The sequence below is a fragment of the Cryptomeria japonica genome, chromosome 4 (genome assembly GCF_030272615.1).
Source record: "Cryptomeria japonica chromosome 4, Sugi_1.0, whole genome shotgun sequence".
In the NCBI taxonomy this organism is placed as follows: Eukaryota; Viridiplantae; Streptophyta; class Pinopsida; order Cupressales; family Cupressaceae; genus Cryptomeria; species Cryptomeria japonica.
Genome location: NC_081408.1, coordinates 22,489,782 through 22,508,639, shown reverse-complemented (window position 1 = coordinate 22,508,639; position 18,858 = coordinate 22,489,782). Strand labels below are relative to the sequence as shown.

The window sequence follows — 18,858 nt, the reverse complement described above, 5'->3', positions numbered from 1 at the left end:
CTTCAGAGGGAATATCTAATGTCTAAATGTACCAATTCAACCATCTAACTCCTTATAATGTCTGGCATCATGCAATCCATCGATTCTTGACTGTACTAGTCTAAACCCTTACAAAGTTTAGGCTAGGGCTTGGTGATAAAAATACCAATCCAACTCACCTGCTCTCACCCCTTTGGAATCTCATAATAAACCCTCCTAACTTGTATCCCACCAAAGGCTGATGAGAGCCAATGACTAGATTGCAAGTTAGGGCCTCATCTTTGCAACACCCTAGGGAAATTAAGGGTTTTCGGACCTGCAGAAGCAAATTGTCAATATCTCCTCCCAAACACCACTTCATGGGGTCATAATAGATTTATATGAAATATTATTTAGTTTTATACTATACCAAGCCAAATTTTTAGAAAATCATTTAATGTTCTGTACAGACAGTACGGAAAAGTAACAGGATTCGAGGCGAAATCAGATTTGTTTCATTTCATACTCTCCACCAAACTTCTCCAAATCATTTCGTGCCTTCAACCAACATTTCTCATCAGTTGTAAAAGCAAAAATATACTCCTCTCAATGACCACAACCAACTTTGAAATGGTTGTGACCGTTGGAAAGAGGTTACATTCCAACTGACAACTTTTCAAAAGTTGCTTTGATAGTAATGACAACTTTTGCAACTTTGAATTTCTAAGCAACTAAACCTTACCAAACATATCTAAGGACATCATTAACCTTTAAAAAACCTAAAAAAAAATTCTAGGATCATAATCACAAAATTTGATGATTCAAGCCCACATGGCCTAATAGACCTTTAGACTTATATGTGCACTTGAGAGGTTATTGACCACACAAAGGCATTTTATTACATCTAGGTTGATCCTTAAGATCCAACCCATTATGGCAACATAAGTAAGCACAAAATACACAATAGACACCCCTAATGGCATGAAAACACCATGAAAAGAAGAGGTGCCCTACACCATACTCCTCGGGTTAAAGAAACTCAAGTCCCTTGAGTGGGGATATCTGCAATTTTGGTTCTTGTCCTCTCAATGGTTGTTGAGGTCATCCATGTAGCATCTTCTAAAGGTTGATTCCTCCATTTGACCAAGTATTTAAAATTTCCTCCTTATTTTCTTGGTGACCGTTTGATCCAAAATACACTCAATCTTGAGTTTGGGTTGTGTGGGAAGTCCTTCTATCATTTCTGCAGTAGAGGAATCATATTGACCTGCATCATAATCATCATCAACAACACCCTTATATGCATATACATCAGAAACATTAAATATAGGTGACAGTCCCACATTCAAGGGTAGATCTATTTTGTATGCATTGTTTCCACATCTTTTGAGGACCTTGAAAGGACCTATCTTCTTCATGACCAACTTGGTGTATTTCTCCTTAGGGAGTCTTTCTTTGTTGAGATGAATCATCACCATATCTCCCACCTTAAATTGATCATCTCTCCATTTTAGATCTATTGCTTGTTTGTATTTCTTAGAGGTATGAATCAATTTATCTTTGACTTGTTGCTGTATATTCTTCATGACTTCAACAAAGTTATCTACCTAAGAACTTCTTCTATCAATATTCTTCACATCTCTAAGTTCAAGAATACCCCCAGGGATTTGTACCATACATAATTTGGAAAGGACTTAACCCTGTACCTCTGTTCACAGAGTCATTATAGGAAAATTCTGCCTGTGGGAGAATGGTATCCCAAGTAGTTCCATGCTCCTTGGTCAAGCACCTTAACAAGTTTCCAAGGGACCTATTTATTACCTCAGTCTGCCCATTAGATTGAGGGTGATAAGAAGAAGAGAAACACAAGTTAGTCCCCAGCTTATGCCATAAATTTCTCCAAAAGTGTCCTAAAAACTTAGGATCCTTGTTTGAGATAATGCTCAAGGCTAACCCATGAAATTTGACAATTTCCTTGAAGGATAAGCTTGCAATATTAGAAGCATCATGTGTAACCTTGCATGGTAAAAAGTGTGCCATCTTTGGAAACTGATCTACCACAACGTAGATACTATCATAACCTAATTTAGTCCTAGGAAGGCCTAAGACAAAATCCATACTAACCGAATCCCAAGGTTTGGTAGGGATGGGTAAAGGAGTATAGAGGCTTGCATTTGAACTTGTACCTTTAGCTCTTTGGCATACCACACACTCTGAAACAAATTTCCTCACATCTGATTGCATTCTTGGCCTAAAATAAAACCTTCTAACCAACTCAAATGTCTTATGAAGTTCAAAATATCCTGATAAAATCCCACAATTCTTCTCTTTGACAATATTCTCCCTCATTGAGCAATTAGGAATACAAAGCTGACTACCCTTGAAAAGTAAAGCTTCTTGAAGCATATACTCAGAAAAATTAGTATGATACCTTTCATTCATAGCTTGACAAACCTCATAAGCCTCCTTGAAATCTGTATCTTCTTGGTACATGTCCTTCATAGTAGTGATTCCCATGCTTTCCAATTGAATCTCTTGGATTACCAAGTTCCTCCTACTAAGGGAATCTACAACTTTGTTGGCCACTCCCTTCTTATGCTTGATAGTGAATGTGAAAGCTTTAAGGTACTCCATCCATTTTAGGTGTGTGTGATTGAGTTTCTCCTACTTGTTCAAAAAGCTCAAAGCATGGTTGTCAGTATAAACAACAAATTCCATAGGTAATAGACAGTGCCTCCATTTCCCGAGAGATTGTACCAAAGCATACATCTCTAGATCGTAAGTTGAATATTTTTGTTTTACTTCATTTAAATTCTCACTGAAAAAGGCCATAGGCCTACCCTCTTGAATCAAGACTCCTCCTATAGATTTCTTATATGCACCACATTCAATAGTGAACACCTTATGAAAATCAAGAAGGACTAAGATGGGCTGCTCTGCAGCCTTTGTTTTCAAGTACTCAAAAGACCTATGAGCTTCATAATTCCAAGAAAATTGACTCTTTCTTCCACCCTTGATGGTATCTATCATACGAGCACTAACCCCACTAAAATTTCTTATAAACTTCCTATAAAAACATGCTAAGCCATGGAAACATTTTACCTCACTTGTAGATCTAGGTGTGGGCTAATTGAGGATTGCCTCCACCTTAGATGGATCCATTCTCATATTACCTTTGGAAACAACAAATCCAAGAGACACCAATTCCTCCTACAAGAAAACACACTTGTCCAAGTTGACCTTCAACTACTCCTCATGCAACCTTTTCAATACCAAAGCCAAGTGCATCAGATGTTCATTTCTATCCTTATTGAAAATCAATACATCATCCAAGTATACTACCACAAAATGATTGATAAAGGGCTTAAGAACCTCATTCATTAACCTCATAAATGTACTAGGGGCATTGGAAAGCTCAAATGGCATTACCAACCATTCAAATAAGCCTTCTTTGGTCTTAAATGTTGTCTTCCATTGGTCTCCATCTCTGATCCTAATTTGTTGATAACTACTTTTCAAGTCTATTTTGGATAGTACTTGGCCTCTCCTAGACAATCCATCGAATCCTCTATTCTTGGTATTAGGAACCTATATCTTATTTTTATCCTGTTGATAGCCCTAGAGTTTGTACACAACCTCCATGCCCCTTCTTTCTTAGGAGCTAGCACTACCTGGACTGCACATGGGCTTATACTCTTTCTAATGAGCCCTTTCTCAAGTAACTCTTGGATCTGTCTTGCAACTTCTGCATTTTGTTCAGGGGCTAGTTTATAGGTTGCCTTATTAGGTAGGGTAGCGCCTGGTATAAGTTCTATGCAATGACTGATTTCTCTTTGAGGAGGTAGAGTATCTGTGGTACTGTCTGCAACAATTCCCTTATACTTATCTAGTACATCCTGAACCTCCTTAGGCCCTGATTTCCCTTTTGCCTCATGGATCTTAGGTTGTTTCTTAGGTTCATCCCTAGGCTTGACAACTATGGAAAAGAAAGGAGTATCCTTCTCCTTCAAATCCCTCATGAATTCTTTCTCATCTACTAGAATGACACTAGTTACAATGTGTTTATCCTTACTGTCATCTAGGAGAGGGGTCATGGTAAAGTTCTCTCCATTTTTGGTGATGGTATATACATTCTTTCTACCCTCATGCCTAGCATCAACATCATATTGCCAAGGCCTACCAAGTAACAAATGGCAAGCATCAATTTCTACCACATCACACAACACTCTATCCTTATATTCACCAATTGAAAAATCTACCCAAACTTGTTCACTAATCAACACTTGTTGTCCCTTATTCAACCAAGATACCTTATAGGGATAGGGATGAGGTACTCTTTGCATGTTAATCTTGGTGACCATCTCAACAGAGGTTATGTTATCTATGGACCCAGAATCTACAATGACCCTACAAACTTTACCTTGTACCTTGTAGGTGGTTTTGAAAAGAGACTTCCTCTGAGGTGGCTCTTTGCTAATTGGCTCCTTCAAGAGAGTCCTTTTTATCATTAAGATCTCTCCTTGCTTTGAGTGTCTTCCTCTTGAATCAAATGTGCTCTTCTTTCACCCCCTTGACCACCATTCCCTTGCTTCTCTAGACACCTAAAGGATTGATGTCCCACCTAGTTACAAGAGAAACACCTATAGGTGAGAACACTAGGTCCTCTTCCCCCAACTATTCCTCTTCCATTTTCTCTTCTCCCTCTAAAACTACCTTTGTTCCCTGATTCTCCCTCATGTTCCCGACTACTTGTTTCTCCTTGAGGCTTGGGATATGATCCTCTACCATTGAATCTGCCCTTACCTCTAAAATTCATACCCCTTCCTCTATTATGGTGTTATCCTCGCTTCTTTTTCTTCTCCTCAATTCTAAGTGCCATTTGATAACACTTATGCATTGATTCAGGATTAAGCAAACCGAGTTCATCTTGAATGTTTAACTTAGGGTCATTCATGTACCTTGCTAGATTTTATGTCTCACTCTCCGATATCTTTTCTTTGAGTGTCATTCTGTGGAACTCCTCGGTGTAAGCACTAACATCCAAATCCCTTTGCCTCAAATTTTGTAATTTCTTATGTAGGATGATCTCATAATCCTCAGGGACAAATTGATTCTTAACTTCTGACACCATCCTCTTGCATGAAGCGATGGGGTTCTTACCTTCCACCATTCTTTCCCTTTGTAGGACATTCCACAAACTAAGGGAAGGACCCTTCAATTTTAAATTAACCACCTTTACTCTTTGCTTATCCTTCACCTCCTTATATTCAAAATAGTTTTCTAAGGCCTCAATCCAGTCTATGAACTCCTTTGGATTCATCTTCCCTTGAAAAATAAGTAATTTTGCCTTAGTGTCTCTTCCAGCTACTCTCTTAAGGGCTTTAATGAATTGCCCTTGATTTGTAGGTACAACTAGGTTCTCTCCTTATTCTTCTCATTCTTCTTCTTCCTCAAAATATGAGCCAACTTCCTTCCCAACCCTGATCCTTTTTCAGCTTTGCTAGTTCTGCTTCCATCCTTCTGTTCTTGGCTATTTTCTCCCTCACTATCCTAGCCAATTCTACATTGGTGATTCTAGAGGGTATCTCCTCTTCAATTTGTCCCTCTGTCCTATCTCCCATGGTTCAAACTCTTCCCAACTTTCTTCTAGAGCTCTGATACCACCTGATGTAGAGGTCTTCAACAGTAGTGTAGAAAACCCCACACACTCTCTCACCTTTCACTCTCACAATCTCAAGCCTATGAAGTTCTCAACTCACACCAAAACCAAAACTTGAAATTTATCCCTCACAAAGACTTCACCTACAGGCCATAGACTTCACCTACCAGCCATAGACTTCACCTACCGGTACTGACAGATACAACAAGGCTCATTCACACCGGCAACCAGTTTACACCGGCAGAAGATTATACCTACATTCCAAGCCGACTTGACAATAAATATTGTTTATGCAAAATAAATTATAATGTAAATTATAGTTTTCATTTCAAATAACCTTTTGGAACTTCTCTTACACTTCAAAGAACTAGACCTCCAACTTGCTCCAGCACACCTAGACACTTATTTGGGTCACAGACCTAGTTGATCAGATTAGGCTTGGGTTACAAAGGAATTTTATGGGAATGGGACCACAAGGAAGATCCAATGCTTTAGAGGGATTTTCTAATTCTTGAATGTACCAATTCAACATGTAAATCCTTCTAATGTCTGGCATCATGCAATCCATCAAATCTTGACTGTACTAGTCTAAACCCTTACAAAGTTTAGGCTAGGGCTTGGTGGTAAAAATACCAATCCAACTCCCCTGCTCTCACCCCTTTGGAATCTCATAAAAAAACCCCCTAAATTGCATCCCACAAAAGGCCATTGAGAGCCAATGACTAGATTACAAGTTAGGGCCTCATCTTTCCAACACCCGAGGGAAATTAAGGGGTTTTGGACCTGTAGAAGAAAATTGTCGATATCTCCTCCCAAACAACACTTCAAGGGGTCAGACCAGATTCATGTGAAAGATTATTTAGTGTTCTACTATACTAAGCCAATTTTTTACAAATTCATTCAATTTTCTGTACAGAAAAGTAACAGAATTCAGGCGAAATGAGATTTGTTTCATTTCATACTCTCCACCAAAATTCTCCAAATCATTTTGTGCCTTCAACCAACCTTTCTTATCAGTTGTACAAGCATAAATAGGCTCCTCTCAATAACCACAACCAACTTTGAAATGGTTGTTACCATTCGAAAGAGGTTACATTCCAATCGACAACTTTCAAAAGTTGCTTTGACAACTATGACAACTTTTGCAACTTTGAATTTCTAAGCACCTAAACCTTACCAAACATATCTAAGGACATCATTAAGCTTTAAAACACCTAAAACAAAATTATAGGATCATAAACACAAAATTTGATGATTCAAGCCCACATGGCCTAATAGACTTCTAGGCTTATATTTGCACCTGACAGGTTATTGACCACACAAAGGCATTTTATTACATCTAGGTTGATCCTTAAGATCCAACCCATTATGGCAACATAAGTAAGCACAAAACAAACACTAGGCACCCCTAATGGCATGAAAACACCATGAAAAGAAGAGGTGCCCTGCACCATACCTTAATAGGAAAAGTTATGACACCTAAAGCTTGTTTAGCAACATTATCAAAGCCTCAAATAGAAAGAGAAGCAAGTTCAACTAGAGATGATCCACATTGTTCTTATCTGACACACTGCAAACATTAAGGCCAGACCCGTTGTCCACAAGGTTTCATCTTATAGCATTGTCGTTGATAATAACCACAATTATAAGAGAATCATATTGATTTTGGATTTCTTGAGAAGGTAACTCATCTTGTGTGAATACAATTTGAGCTTTGGGTTTGTTTGTAGGATCAATCAAAGAAGCCATGTTATTAGGTGTCATTGCAGGTGGGACATCTAAGGTTTTCAAAGCATCTTATAACATCCCATGATAAGTAGGTGAAGTTTGAACCAAATCCCAAATAGAAATCTTGGCAAGAGTAGCTATAAGCTGTTCAATGAGATCATACTCCTTAATAAGAGTCTGTGATATATGAGGTGCTTGAGGAAGAATAGGTTGAGGATCAAGAAGAGAAGTTAGGATAATCAGAGGAGGATTAGGTTGCCTATTGTTTCTTGTATTGTAGGTATGAGAAACCACATTTTAACTCTCTCTAGTGATTTTATTAGCATACTCATAAGGGCTCTTCATAGGATAACCTCCTTGCATAATAATAATAGGTTTTTTAGGAGTGCATAAAGGATCATTAGCATAACCACATTGTACCACTAAGAGAGGCTTATGTTGGGAATTTTGAGAAGGACAACCACCTTGATCTATGAAGAGGGGTTTATTAGGTATTTCATTCACATGTTTCAAATTGATTGAAGATTTTTTAGGAATATCAAAGGTATCATTGTGAATTTTAGAAGAAGAATAGACAAGATTGTTGGAAGAATTATTGATAGTCTCTTCTTGCATTAAAATGCTATCATGGACAAGATCAATTTTAGGAGGGAGACTAGAAGTGGGCATTGATGTTTTGGAAGAAAGAGTATTAGTAGGAAAGGTCATATCATCCTTTATCATAAAAGGATCTTCATGGGGAATAGACTCTCTAGGAGAAGGATCAACATTACTTTGTAAAGTCTCACCTTTGAGAAGGAGATCTTTGAAAGAGATGTAAACAATCTTACCTTGAACAAGAGTATCCTTATGAGTAGAAATAAATTAGAGAGGAGATACCTTATTTTTAGAAGGATAATTATTGGGATTCATGGAAGGTGAGATGCTATCAAGGGAGTTGTCAATCATAATTTAATCCCCTCTAGCTAGGGTTCTCTCATGGGGTAGAGAATAATCAACACCTTCTTCTAATGGATCATCCAAAATAGTGAGGTATTTGAGAAAATAATTAGGAATATCTTGCACAAAGATGTCATTATTATTTCCAATTTAGGGAGAAGGGATGACATTGTTCATTAATTCTTCATCCTCAGGAGGGAGAGAATCACTACATGTGTTTAAATCATCCTCTTGCCTCAAAATGTGTTCAATAGGATCCTCAGGGGAGAGAGAATTAAGGAAATTAATTTTATCTTCTTTCTCTAGGGCATATTTAGGGGTAAGACAAACTTTAGGAGAAGGGCATGAATTTCTCATTAATGCATCATCTCTAGTGGGAATTTTGTTTAAGTCAAAAGAGGAACTGTCATTGCTAGGAAAAGTAGGGACAATACCATCCTCTTGCACAAAATTATCCTCATGAGGGGAGTATTATTTAGGAGGGAGATTGACATATCTTTCCAAAGATTCATGCTTAGGAAGGAGATATTTGAAAGAAGTGCTCATAACCTCTTGTTTCACTAACATGCCCCCATTGGTAACACCAAATTTAGGAGAAGATAAGTCATTGTCCATCAATACCTTTTCAATTAGAGAGGCATAATGTAAGGAAGGTAAAGTAACATTAAGAAAGGTGTTTATGTTATCATCTTCTTCCTCTAAGATAGCTAGATGGGAATGACTTATTTTAGGAGAATCGTCAAGATACCTCTTCAAATCTTCATCCTTAGAGCATGGTAGAGTTTTAAAGGGGTTGGTAAAAACTATTTTAGGCACTAAAATGTTGTCATAGATAGGAGGAGGTTCTTTAATAGATGGAAAAATTGAAGCAAGGGAAGCTAACCCATTATCACACTTATGAAATGAATGTATCATGACAACAATTTTCCTCTTTCATATGATAACATATGCAAAATAGAAGGAAATGTTAAATTCTAACCAATGCAAGCACTCTAAATGTTGATTTAGAAAATGAAATTTGTGAGTGGAATGTGTTCCTAAATAAGATCTAAAATTTATGATCCAAAATGAGCTATCCACAAGTTCAATTTTGAATTGAAAACTTAGGGTTTTAACAAAAATTGACCTCTAAATTTTTTAAATTTGCAAGGAATTTAAACTTCTAAATGTAAATTTTAATTTGAAATAGAAAAAAAATTTAGATCTGAGAACATAAATCAGAATTAAAGAAGATTGGATTCACATCAGGTTCACCAAAATGTGGAGGGGGAAAAGTGCGACTAGGTGATTAGGTCCTAACCCCACTTTTGCCAACACATTGGGAATACGAAAGAGCCTAGGGAGATAGATCACTTTGGCTACTTCTTGTGAGAAAGAGAGAGCTAAGTATTATCTCTTAGGGTTTATATTCCTCTTGTTGCATGTGATGAGAAAAAAAGGGTTTTATTGATCAACTAGATTAGGAGATAAAGAACGAAGCATATATGAACTGAAATTGCACAAAATTTTAGATTTGAAACTAAGATACTGAAAGCATGAAAGGGGGAGGAATTTGGATGTGTACTTGATCCTGAAAAGTGATTTAAACTGACCAAGACTAGGGTGCCATGCCATGTTTCTGTAGATAGGAGGCTGTAACTGAAAGACAACTGGAGATCCTAAACCTGCATCCTATCAAAAAATATTGATTTTGAGGGGGGCCATGGAACCACGACCCTATCATGGGTAGGACCAAGGTGCCATGCCCCTGTCGCTAAAAAATTAGGGAAAATATGAGACTTCTGGGTAGTGCCTGTGTCTTTTACTGAGCTGAAAGTCCTCTAGGGTACTTGTTTCTGAACTTGCAACTGAAAAGAGAGGGTTTGGGTAGCTATATAGGGTTTTAGCTTAGTCAAAACCCTATGTTGGTGATTTCCACCTCCGCAAATAGCTGATAATGTACTAAAAATGTGTGTGCAAGATCCTAAGATGAAAGTAAACAATCTAGAGCAACCCTAAAGAATAAACCCTAATTGCTTGTAATTGACAAAGTAAATGCTTTAAATAAATTATGCAAAAGTGATCTAAAGAATGAATGTAAATATGCAATTTGATGTAATGAAGCTTATGTAAAGACATGAAAATAACATGAAACCATACCCAACCCCTAAGGGAGGGGTACAAGCCAATTGTGAGTCGATGATATCCTATTATTCTTCAATGTCTTCAAGGCTCCTAATTAATGATGAATGCTTGATGAATTTTGTTGAATGTTGTTGAAGACTCCACATAGGCTTCTCATTCACTACATAGAAGCCTCCTTGTGCTCCATAAACCTGCTCTTAGATTCTTAGATCCATTCCTTCAAATGAAGAAAGAGAACTCGAGGAGCGATGAAATATGATTTTAAATTTAATTAAATTAATTAATTAAATGCTTAAAGGGAAATTACAATGCAAGATGCAAACACACTAAGGTGGGTGCTAAACTAAGTGTGGAATTGTACCACCCTATCAAGGGTGTAGGATTTATGATATTTTAAATGGCTAGAAGATAGAAGATAGATCTTGACATTTGGAGGTCCCAAGTTGACTGATTCTATAATTGAGCATGTATATAGTAGGCCAGTGAGACAAATCTTGTATCTTGAATGTTACCAGTTATTTGGAATCAGTTTTCATGATCTAATATATTCAGTTATGCATTGCCTCCATTATATCCTCTTGTTTCCATTGTTCTTACTCTTCTTGCTCGGTCTAGACTAATCTCTTTGAGGTGCCTCCCAACCGAGGACTACATCAAGTGGTATCAGAGTGAGATTTCATTTCAAAGATTGCATCATCCTGAAGATTTTGTTGTAGGGTAGCGAATTGTGGATCTGACTTTCAGTTGCAGAGGACTGGTGTGAAGATAGCGTGAAGAGGAAATAGGAATGGTGGAGCACATTGGAATGTAAACCTTGCTATGATGGAGACATTGAGAGGAATTGCAACCCAATTAGAAGCTATTGAGTCAACCCAAAGAAGAGGTTTACATGTTGAGATGTGAGTGAAGATGAAGAAGAGGAAGAACCTGCAGAACAAGCAGCAAACCCATTGGTGAATGATCTGAATGAGGAGAGGTTTTTAAGAGAATTGTTTAGAGCACATAACAAACCGCATTTTAGTCCATCAGATTATGATGGAAAGTTGGATTAGAATAAATTTTTAGATTGGATCACAAAGATGGAAAAACATTTTGATTTTGAAGGCACGACGAAAGATAAGAAGGTAATATATGATTGTACTAAATTGAAAATTCATGCATCCATTTGGTGGGAAAATTTGCAAGTTGATAGATAGAGAAAAGGTAAAGAGAAGATTAAGTAATGGGAGCAGATGGTTACCAAGTTGAAATCGAAGTTTATGCCAACTGATTATCAACTAAATCTATTCTGGAAGTTGTAAAACCTAAAGAAAATGGAATCTAGTGTGAAGGAGTACACTAAAGCATTTTACAAGTTGAATATCAAATTTGGACATACTAATGATGAAGTTGAATAAGTTGAAAGGTATTTGAATGGTTTGTAGATGTCTATACAAGATGAACTCAATTTGATCAAGTTGGAGAGTGTTGAAGAAACCTATCAATATGCCCTGAAAGCATAAGAGAAGATGGATAAAAGGCATGAGTAGAGACAAAGAGGTAGAGGTGCAATATTTCAAGGAGGAAGAGGTTATACCAGAGGAAAAGGAACCTGTGCATATCAGAATAAAGACAAGGAGGTAAGAAAAGATGGTAGTTCATACCGTAAGGATGACATAAATTTCTACCAGAGAAGGGAACCTGATGGATACCTGAATGAAGGTTATGAAAAAGATAAAAGAGTGTTTAGAGGAACCTGCTTTAAATGTGGAGAAGAAGGACATCGTGATTTTGAATGAAAGAATATTGAAAACATTGGGAGAACAAAATTGGTAGAAGAATACCCTATAGGATTACCTAACAAATCAGAAGATGGATAACTATTGATAATGAGGAGAGCTTTGTGTCATACCAAAGATGGTGAACCCTTGCAGAGGATAAACTTTTTTAAGACCATATGTAAGGTATCTATTAAGTGTTGTAAGGTTGTTATTGATAGTGGTAGTTCAGATAATATTGTTTCAAAAGAAATGGTGAACAAGTTAAAGTTAGAAAGATTAAAACACCCTAAGCTTTATCAGATAGCATGGATTCAGGATTATCATAAGATGTTAGTAAGTGAATAATGTTTGGTAAAGTTAAAAATTGGGAATTATCATGATGAAGTTTTATGTGACATTATACCTATGGATATTTGTCATATTTTGTTGGGAAGACCTTGGTAGTTTGATAGACAGGTAATACATGATGGGAGAAAGAACATATATATCATTGTTGCAAATGGGATAAAGCAAATCTTGTTACCCTTGGAGGAGCCCCTGAAGGGTGAAGTTTGTATGAATGCTAGAATCTTCTTGGTGGATGGAAAGAAATTATTGGATGGAATGAGACATGAGAATGTGTTTTTTGCCTTAAAACCAAAGAATACTGAGAACCCATAACCTACATAAGAACAACCAGAGGAGATAAATGAGTTGCTAACATAATATAGAGACACCGTTTCAGATAATGGACCTGATGGATTGCCACATGTAAGGAGTATTAGTCATTGCATGGACCTAATTCCTAGAGCTAGTTTGCCTAACAAAGTAGCACACCGGATGACACTAATAGAGAATGAAGAGTTGAACAGAAAAGTGCAAGAGTTGTTGAGGAAAAGTCTGATCAGAGAAAGTTTGACTCCTTGTGCAGTACTAGCAATGTTAGCACCTAAGAATAATGGAGAATGGAGAATGTGTACCAATTCCAGAGAAATAAACAAGATCATAGTGAAGTACCAGTTTATTTTGCCTAGGATGGATGACATAATGGACTGTTTGAGTGGAGCCAAATACTACACAAAGATAGATTTTAAGAGTGGATATCATCAGATCAGAATCAAAGAAAGAGATGAGTGGAAAACAATATTCAAGACAAATGAAGGATTTATATGAATGGTTGGTGATGCCTTTTGGGTTGACTAATGCACCAAGTACTCTTATGAGATTGATGAATGAGGTATTGAAGGAGTTATTGGGTAAGTTTGTTATTGTATATTTGGATGACATTCTGATTTTCAGTAAGATCAAGGAGGAGAATTTGTTGCATTTGAGACAAGTATTGCAAAGGTTGAGAGAAGATAAGTTGTTGATAAACATTAAGAAGTGCAGTTTTATGAAGGAATAGTTGGTATGCTTGGGATTTGTGATATATGTGAATGGATTGAAGATGGACCCTGAAAAGGTAAGAACAATTGTTGAATGGCCTACACTAGAAAGTATTGGAGAGGTAAGATCATTTCATGGATTGGCTAGTTTCTACTGGAAGTTTATCAGAAATTTTAGTTCAGTTTGTGGCCCTATGACTAAGACAATGAGAGGGGATAAGAAGGAATTCAATTTTACAGCCAAAGAAAATAAGAGTTTTGAATTGCTGAAGCAGAAGGTGACACAACAACCTGTGTTAGATTTACTAGATTTTAGCAAAGTATTTCAAGTGTACTATGATGCAAGTGGGAATGTAGTTGGAGGAGTATTAAGTCAAGAAGGAAGAGCAATAACATATTTCAGTGAGAAGTTAAATGATGCAAGGAGGAGATATTCAGTGTATGACCAAGAATTATATGTCATAATTCAAGCCTTGAAGAAGTGGAGACACCACCTATCGCCTAAGGAGTTTGTGTTGTATACTGATCATCAAGCTTTGCAGTATTTGAATAGTCAGAATAAGTTGAATCAGAGACACGTGAGATTATTAGAGTTCTTGCAAAGTTATACCTTTGTGCAGAAGCATAGAAGTGGAAAGTCAAATAGAGTTGTTGATGCTTTGAGTAGAAGAAGAAATTTGTTAAAAGAGATGAGAGTGATAGTATTAGGTTTTGAGGAGTTAAAGACCTTATATGATGGTGACCCGGATTTTGCATAACCTTGGAAAGAATGTAGAGAACTGGTTGTAGTAGATAGAAATAAGTGGTTTGATTATTTTATTCAGGATGAGATGTTATTCAGAGGAGTTCAGTTATGTATACCTATGAGTTTTATGAGGGGAGGGAAAATCTTAAAAAGGAAAAGCATAGTCGAGGATTGGCTTGACAATTTGGTGTTAATAAGACAATAACATTGGTAAGTGAGCTTTACTTTTGGCCTCAGATTCATAAGGATGTCAAGAAATTTGTGGAGAGTTGTAGAGCTTGTCAAGTTGCAAAAGGTAGTAGTCAAAATGTTGGTTTGTATAAGCCTTTGATAGTTTCGAAGAGACCTTGGGTGGATATAAGCATAGATTTCATACTAGGATTACCTAAGAAATAGAGAGGAAATGATTCTATATTTGTGGTAGTGGATAGATTCTCGAAGATGACACATTTCATACCCTGTAAGAAGACTCTAGATGTAGTGCATGTTGTAGATCTATTTTTCAAGGAAGTATTGAGATTGCATGGATTACCTAAAATCATAGTTTCAGACAGAGATACCAAGTTTGTTGGTTATTTTTGGAGGACACTTTGGAAGAAGATGAAAACATATTTGAAATTCAATTCTACTTTTTACCCACACACTGATGGCCAGACAGAGGTAGTAAACTGGAGCTTGGGAAATTTATTGAGATGCTTAGTTGGAGAGAAGACCAGAAGTTGGGATTTTATTCTTGCACAAGTGGAATTCACATACAACAATTTAGTAAACAAGAGTACCGAAAGAAAACCTTTTGAGATTGTTACCGAAATACATCCTAAAGGTATATCAGAATTGAGAGACATCAGTAATGGAGACAAGAGGAGTGTAGAAGCATACGAGTTTGCAATCTTATGAAGACAGTGCATACTGAGGTTAAACAACATTTGGAGGACATGAATAGCAAGTATAAGGAGAAAGAATATGAGAAAATGATACATAAGGAATTTGAAATTGGTAATAAGGTGATGGTACATCTAAGAAAATAGAGATTTCCAGTTGGAACCTACAACACATTGCAGATGAGGAAGTTTGGACCTTGTAAGATTTTGAGGAAGTTCAGTTCTAGAAATGCATATGAAGTGGAGCTACTAGATAGTTTGAGTATTTTGCCTATATTCAACATTACGGATCTACATCAGTATCATGAGTCAGAATTTTTTGAAGACAGTGTTACGAACTTGGAGAAGAAGATTCCCTTAAAGGAATCCAATCAAATTGAAGACATTTTGGACAGTACGATTTGGCATAGCACTCAAAACAACCAGTACAGAGAATATCTTGTGAAGTGGAAGGACAAACCAATTGAGGATTCATCTTGGATTTCTCAGGCAGAGGTAGACTGTCTTGGTTTTCCTTTGACCCCAGAAAATTGAGGGACTCACTTTTTCAACAACCTCGGATGTCTGATGTAGGAGCATCCTTGGTTCTTGGCAATCTTGCATCAACCAAAAACATTTCCTTTCAAGTGGTTCTTGTTTTGCAGTTTCAACATTTCTTTCTACATTTTCTTGCATTTGATCAGCGGAGCTTGCAAAGCTGGATTTTGCTTGTGGACATGATCATCTTCCTTTTCCCATATCTGTGGGACATTTGGACATCTTATTGACATGTTATCGATTTCGGATTTCGAGACAATTTTTGGTTTATAACCAAAACCACTTGGACCTATTTTGCTCTTGGCGATATTTCTAAATCTCTTCCATAGCTTGCAGAGCCTCAGTTCAGTAATTCCAAAGTTCCTTGGCATGTGGTCGACCTTCCTTGTGATTCGCACTTCATCCTTTGTATTTTTTGGAGGAATCTCTTTGGCAGAGGCCGACCTTGTGGTTTTACATGTTTGATCATTTTATTCAACATTTGATCCCTTTTGGGCTGATCAGATCATTCGAATCATATAAATCATTGTAGTTGAGCATTAGAATTAAATGGCTAGAAGATAGAAGAAAAATCTTGAGATTTAGAGGTCCAGACTTGACCGATTCTATAATTGAGCATGTATATAGCAAGCCAGTGAGACGAATCTTGTATCCCGGATGTTACCGACTGTTTGTAATGAATTTTCATGATCTAATACATTCAGTTCTGCATTGCCTCCATCATATCCTCTTGTTTCTATTGTGTTTACTCTTGCTACCCAGTCCGGATTGATCTCTTTGAGGTCCCTCCCAACTGGTGACTGTATCATCTTATGTGATTGGTCAATGCAAACAACAATAGTTTTGGAAAGAAAAAAAAAATCCACCAATCACTTTTTTTTTTTGTTGACCATATTTACAATGTTTGAATTTAAATATTGATTTTAATAAATCAAATTAAATTATTTATCTCTTGGTTTTGCAAATTGAAGAGCTTTTTTAGTTTTTAAAGCAAATTTTTCTTAGAAGGATAAGATTCTTATCCAAATGTAAATTCTTTTACAAAATAATCTTCTTTCATAATTTATTTTAATTAATTTTTCATAGATTATTTAGTGTTTATTGTTTATTTGAGTTTGTCTATATCTAATTAATTTAATATTTAAAATACAATTTTTTTTACAAGTTTTTAAATTATTATAAAAAAATTATATAATATCAATGATATAAAATTTAGTGATTGCATATACATAAAATACATAACACTAGTATAAATTAAGATACTTTGTATTATTTTATGTATTTCAAAAAATAAAATAATATGTAAACTATTATTAGTACTTGCCATTAGGCAATACTATTGTAATGAGTTTTTTGTTTTTCCTGTTAACTAGTTATTAAAAAAATTAATTTGAACCAATCACAAATAAATTTTAACTTTTAATTTTTTCAATCTTTTTATTTACCAAATACAATTTAGCTGTTATAAGCGGATTTTTAGGAAATCCAAAATAATTAGTTTTAGTGGCAACTATATAGCCAAAAATATATGTAAATTTTAATTAATTTGATTATTTAACTTTATTTTGTGAAATTTAAAATTTATTACGATTTCTTTAATTTATATTATTTTTTCTAGTAAAATTTTAATTATTATGAAATAATTATGTTTAATTTTTTTATTTTAATTATTATAATTTTTAAAATATAATCATTATTAAAATTAAATCGTAATTACTATTAAAACTATACTAAAAACAAGGCAAATAGTAGCTACTATGTGACACTTGTTATATTATATTATTACTAACAGTAAGTCATCTATATAACACCTAGTGTTGTATAATACATAACATGATATCAATCATCACATTCAACCCTAAATCATCTACAATTAACATGATCTATGTAATGAGATTTGAAAATTGAAGACCATTTCTGCTAGCTTCAAAATCAATTTTCTTCAACTTAAAAACCTCTTAGCCTCTATGAAATTACTCATATCTATCTGCACCTTTACTACAAAATCTATTTTTACTTGTTTCTTATATGATCTCTTGTTTAACTCATGGGCAAAAGAAAGAAACATGTAAACTTACCACAACATGATGGCAGAAGCGATAGAAAGCTTGAAGAACGACGACAATCCAGTGAAAGCTTGAAGAGAAAAACCAGTCCATGTTTTCTTACACCTCGGGCTTTTCATTATATAAACATACTGCGCTATAACAAAAATCCACCACGATAGGCTCAAAATAAACGCAGCCCCAAAAAGTCCCCATCCAAGCTTGTAAATAACCAGCCAGCTCAAAAACAGGTGGACAAAGATTGTGCACAAGGAAATGTAAGCGCTGGGCGCCACAATGCTCTGTGCCTTCATAAACTTCTGGATCGGAAAACTAGCAGCATACGAGTAGATTTGCGGTATTAGACCATATACAAATATTGCGGCTGCCGCTGATATTTTCTCAGATTCGCCCAAAAGCAGCAGTAATGGCTTCGAAAATATGTAGATTACTGTCAGAGGAATGGCGGTTGCCATGAGTAGGACTGTGGATCTTTGCAGATATATTCCCAACATTTCATATTTTTTCGCTCCGTAAGCTTGCCCACACAGAGTTTCCACAGCGCTGCCCATGCCCAACTGCATTTCAAATTTGAAATTTATACATTAATTTCAAAAATGTTTATGGGAGTGTCAGGAAAACAGTAGCAAAATGATCACCATTATAAAGAACAAAGGTTATATTATCATATTTATACTCGTTTCTAAGGACTCTGAAACCAACAGTAAATATAAAATTATATTCAGGGGATTATATATTGTGGATTTTTATTTTGTATTTAATCATTTATTTAAAACTTATAAATTTGATGAGGTGTATTTATTTTTCATGAGACCTCCTCTTCTTGAAAAATAAAATCTTAAGTCCCTCCTATAAATGAACTGAACTAGTTTCTTCATCTATACAAGCTTCAAATTACTTGGTCTGTTTTATGCTATGTTACTTCGAGTTTTTCAGATGGGGATGGTAGGGGCGACAATAACAGGATGGGAGGATAAAACTTTTTTTTGTCAATTTTGGGGATGGCATGGTTATATGAAATATAGGGAAAATTTAAAAGATACAAAGAAATTTCAAATGTTCATATGAAAAATAGATAAAACATGTATATTTACATT

At 35.8% G+C, this 18,858-nt stretch overlaps 1 protein-coding gene across 1 annotated transcript in view; it reads right to left on the bottom strand.

Moving 5' to 3' along the window:
* Positions 1 to 18,313, bottom strand: part of LOC131030857 (protein DETOXIFICATION 40) — a 106,555-nt gene extending 88,242 nt beyond the window's left edge. Inside the window, 1 exon segment of the mRNA XM_059218616.1 lies at positions 17,774 to 18,313. Within this exon segment, the coding sequence (XP_059074599.1) occupies positions 17,774 to 18,312 (539 nt within the window). The 5' untranslated portion in view covers position 18,313.
* Between the last annotated feature and the right edge of the window lie 545 nt (positions 18,314 to 18,858).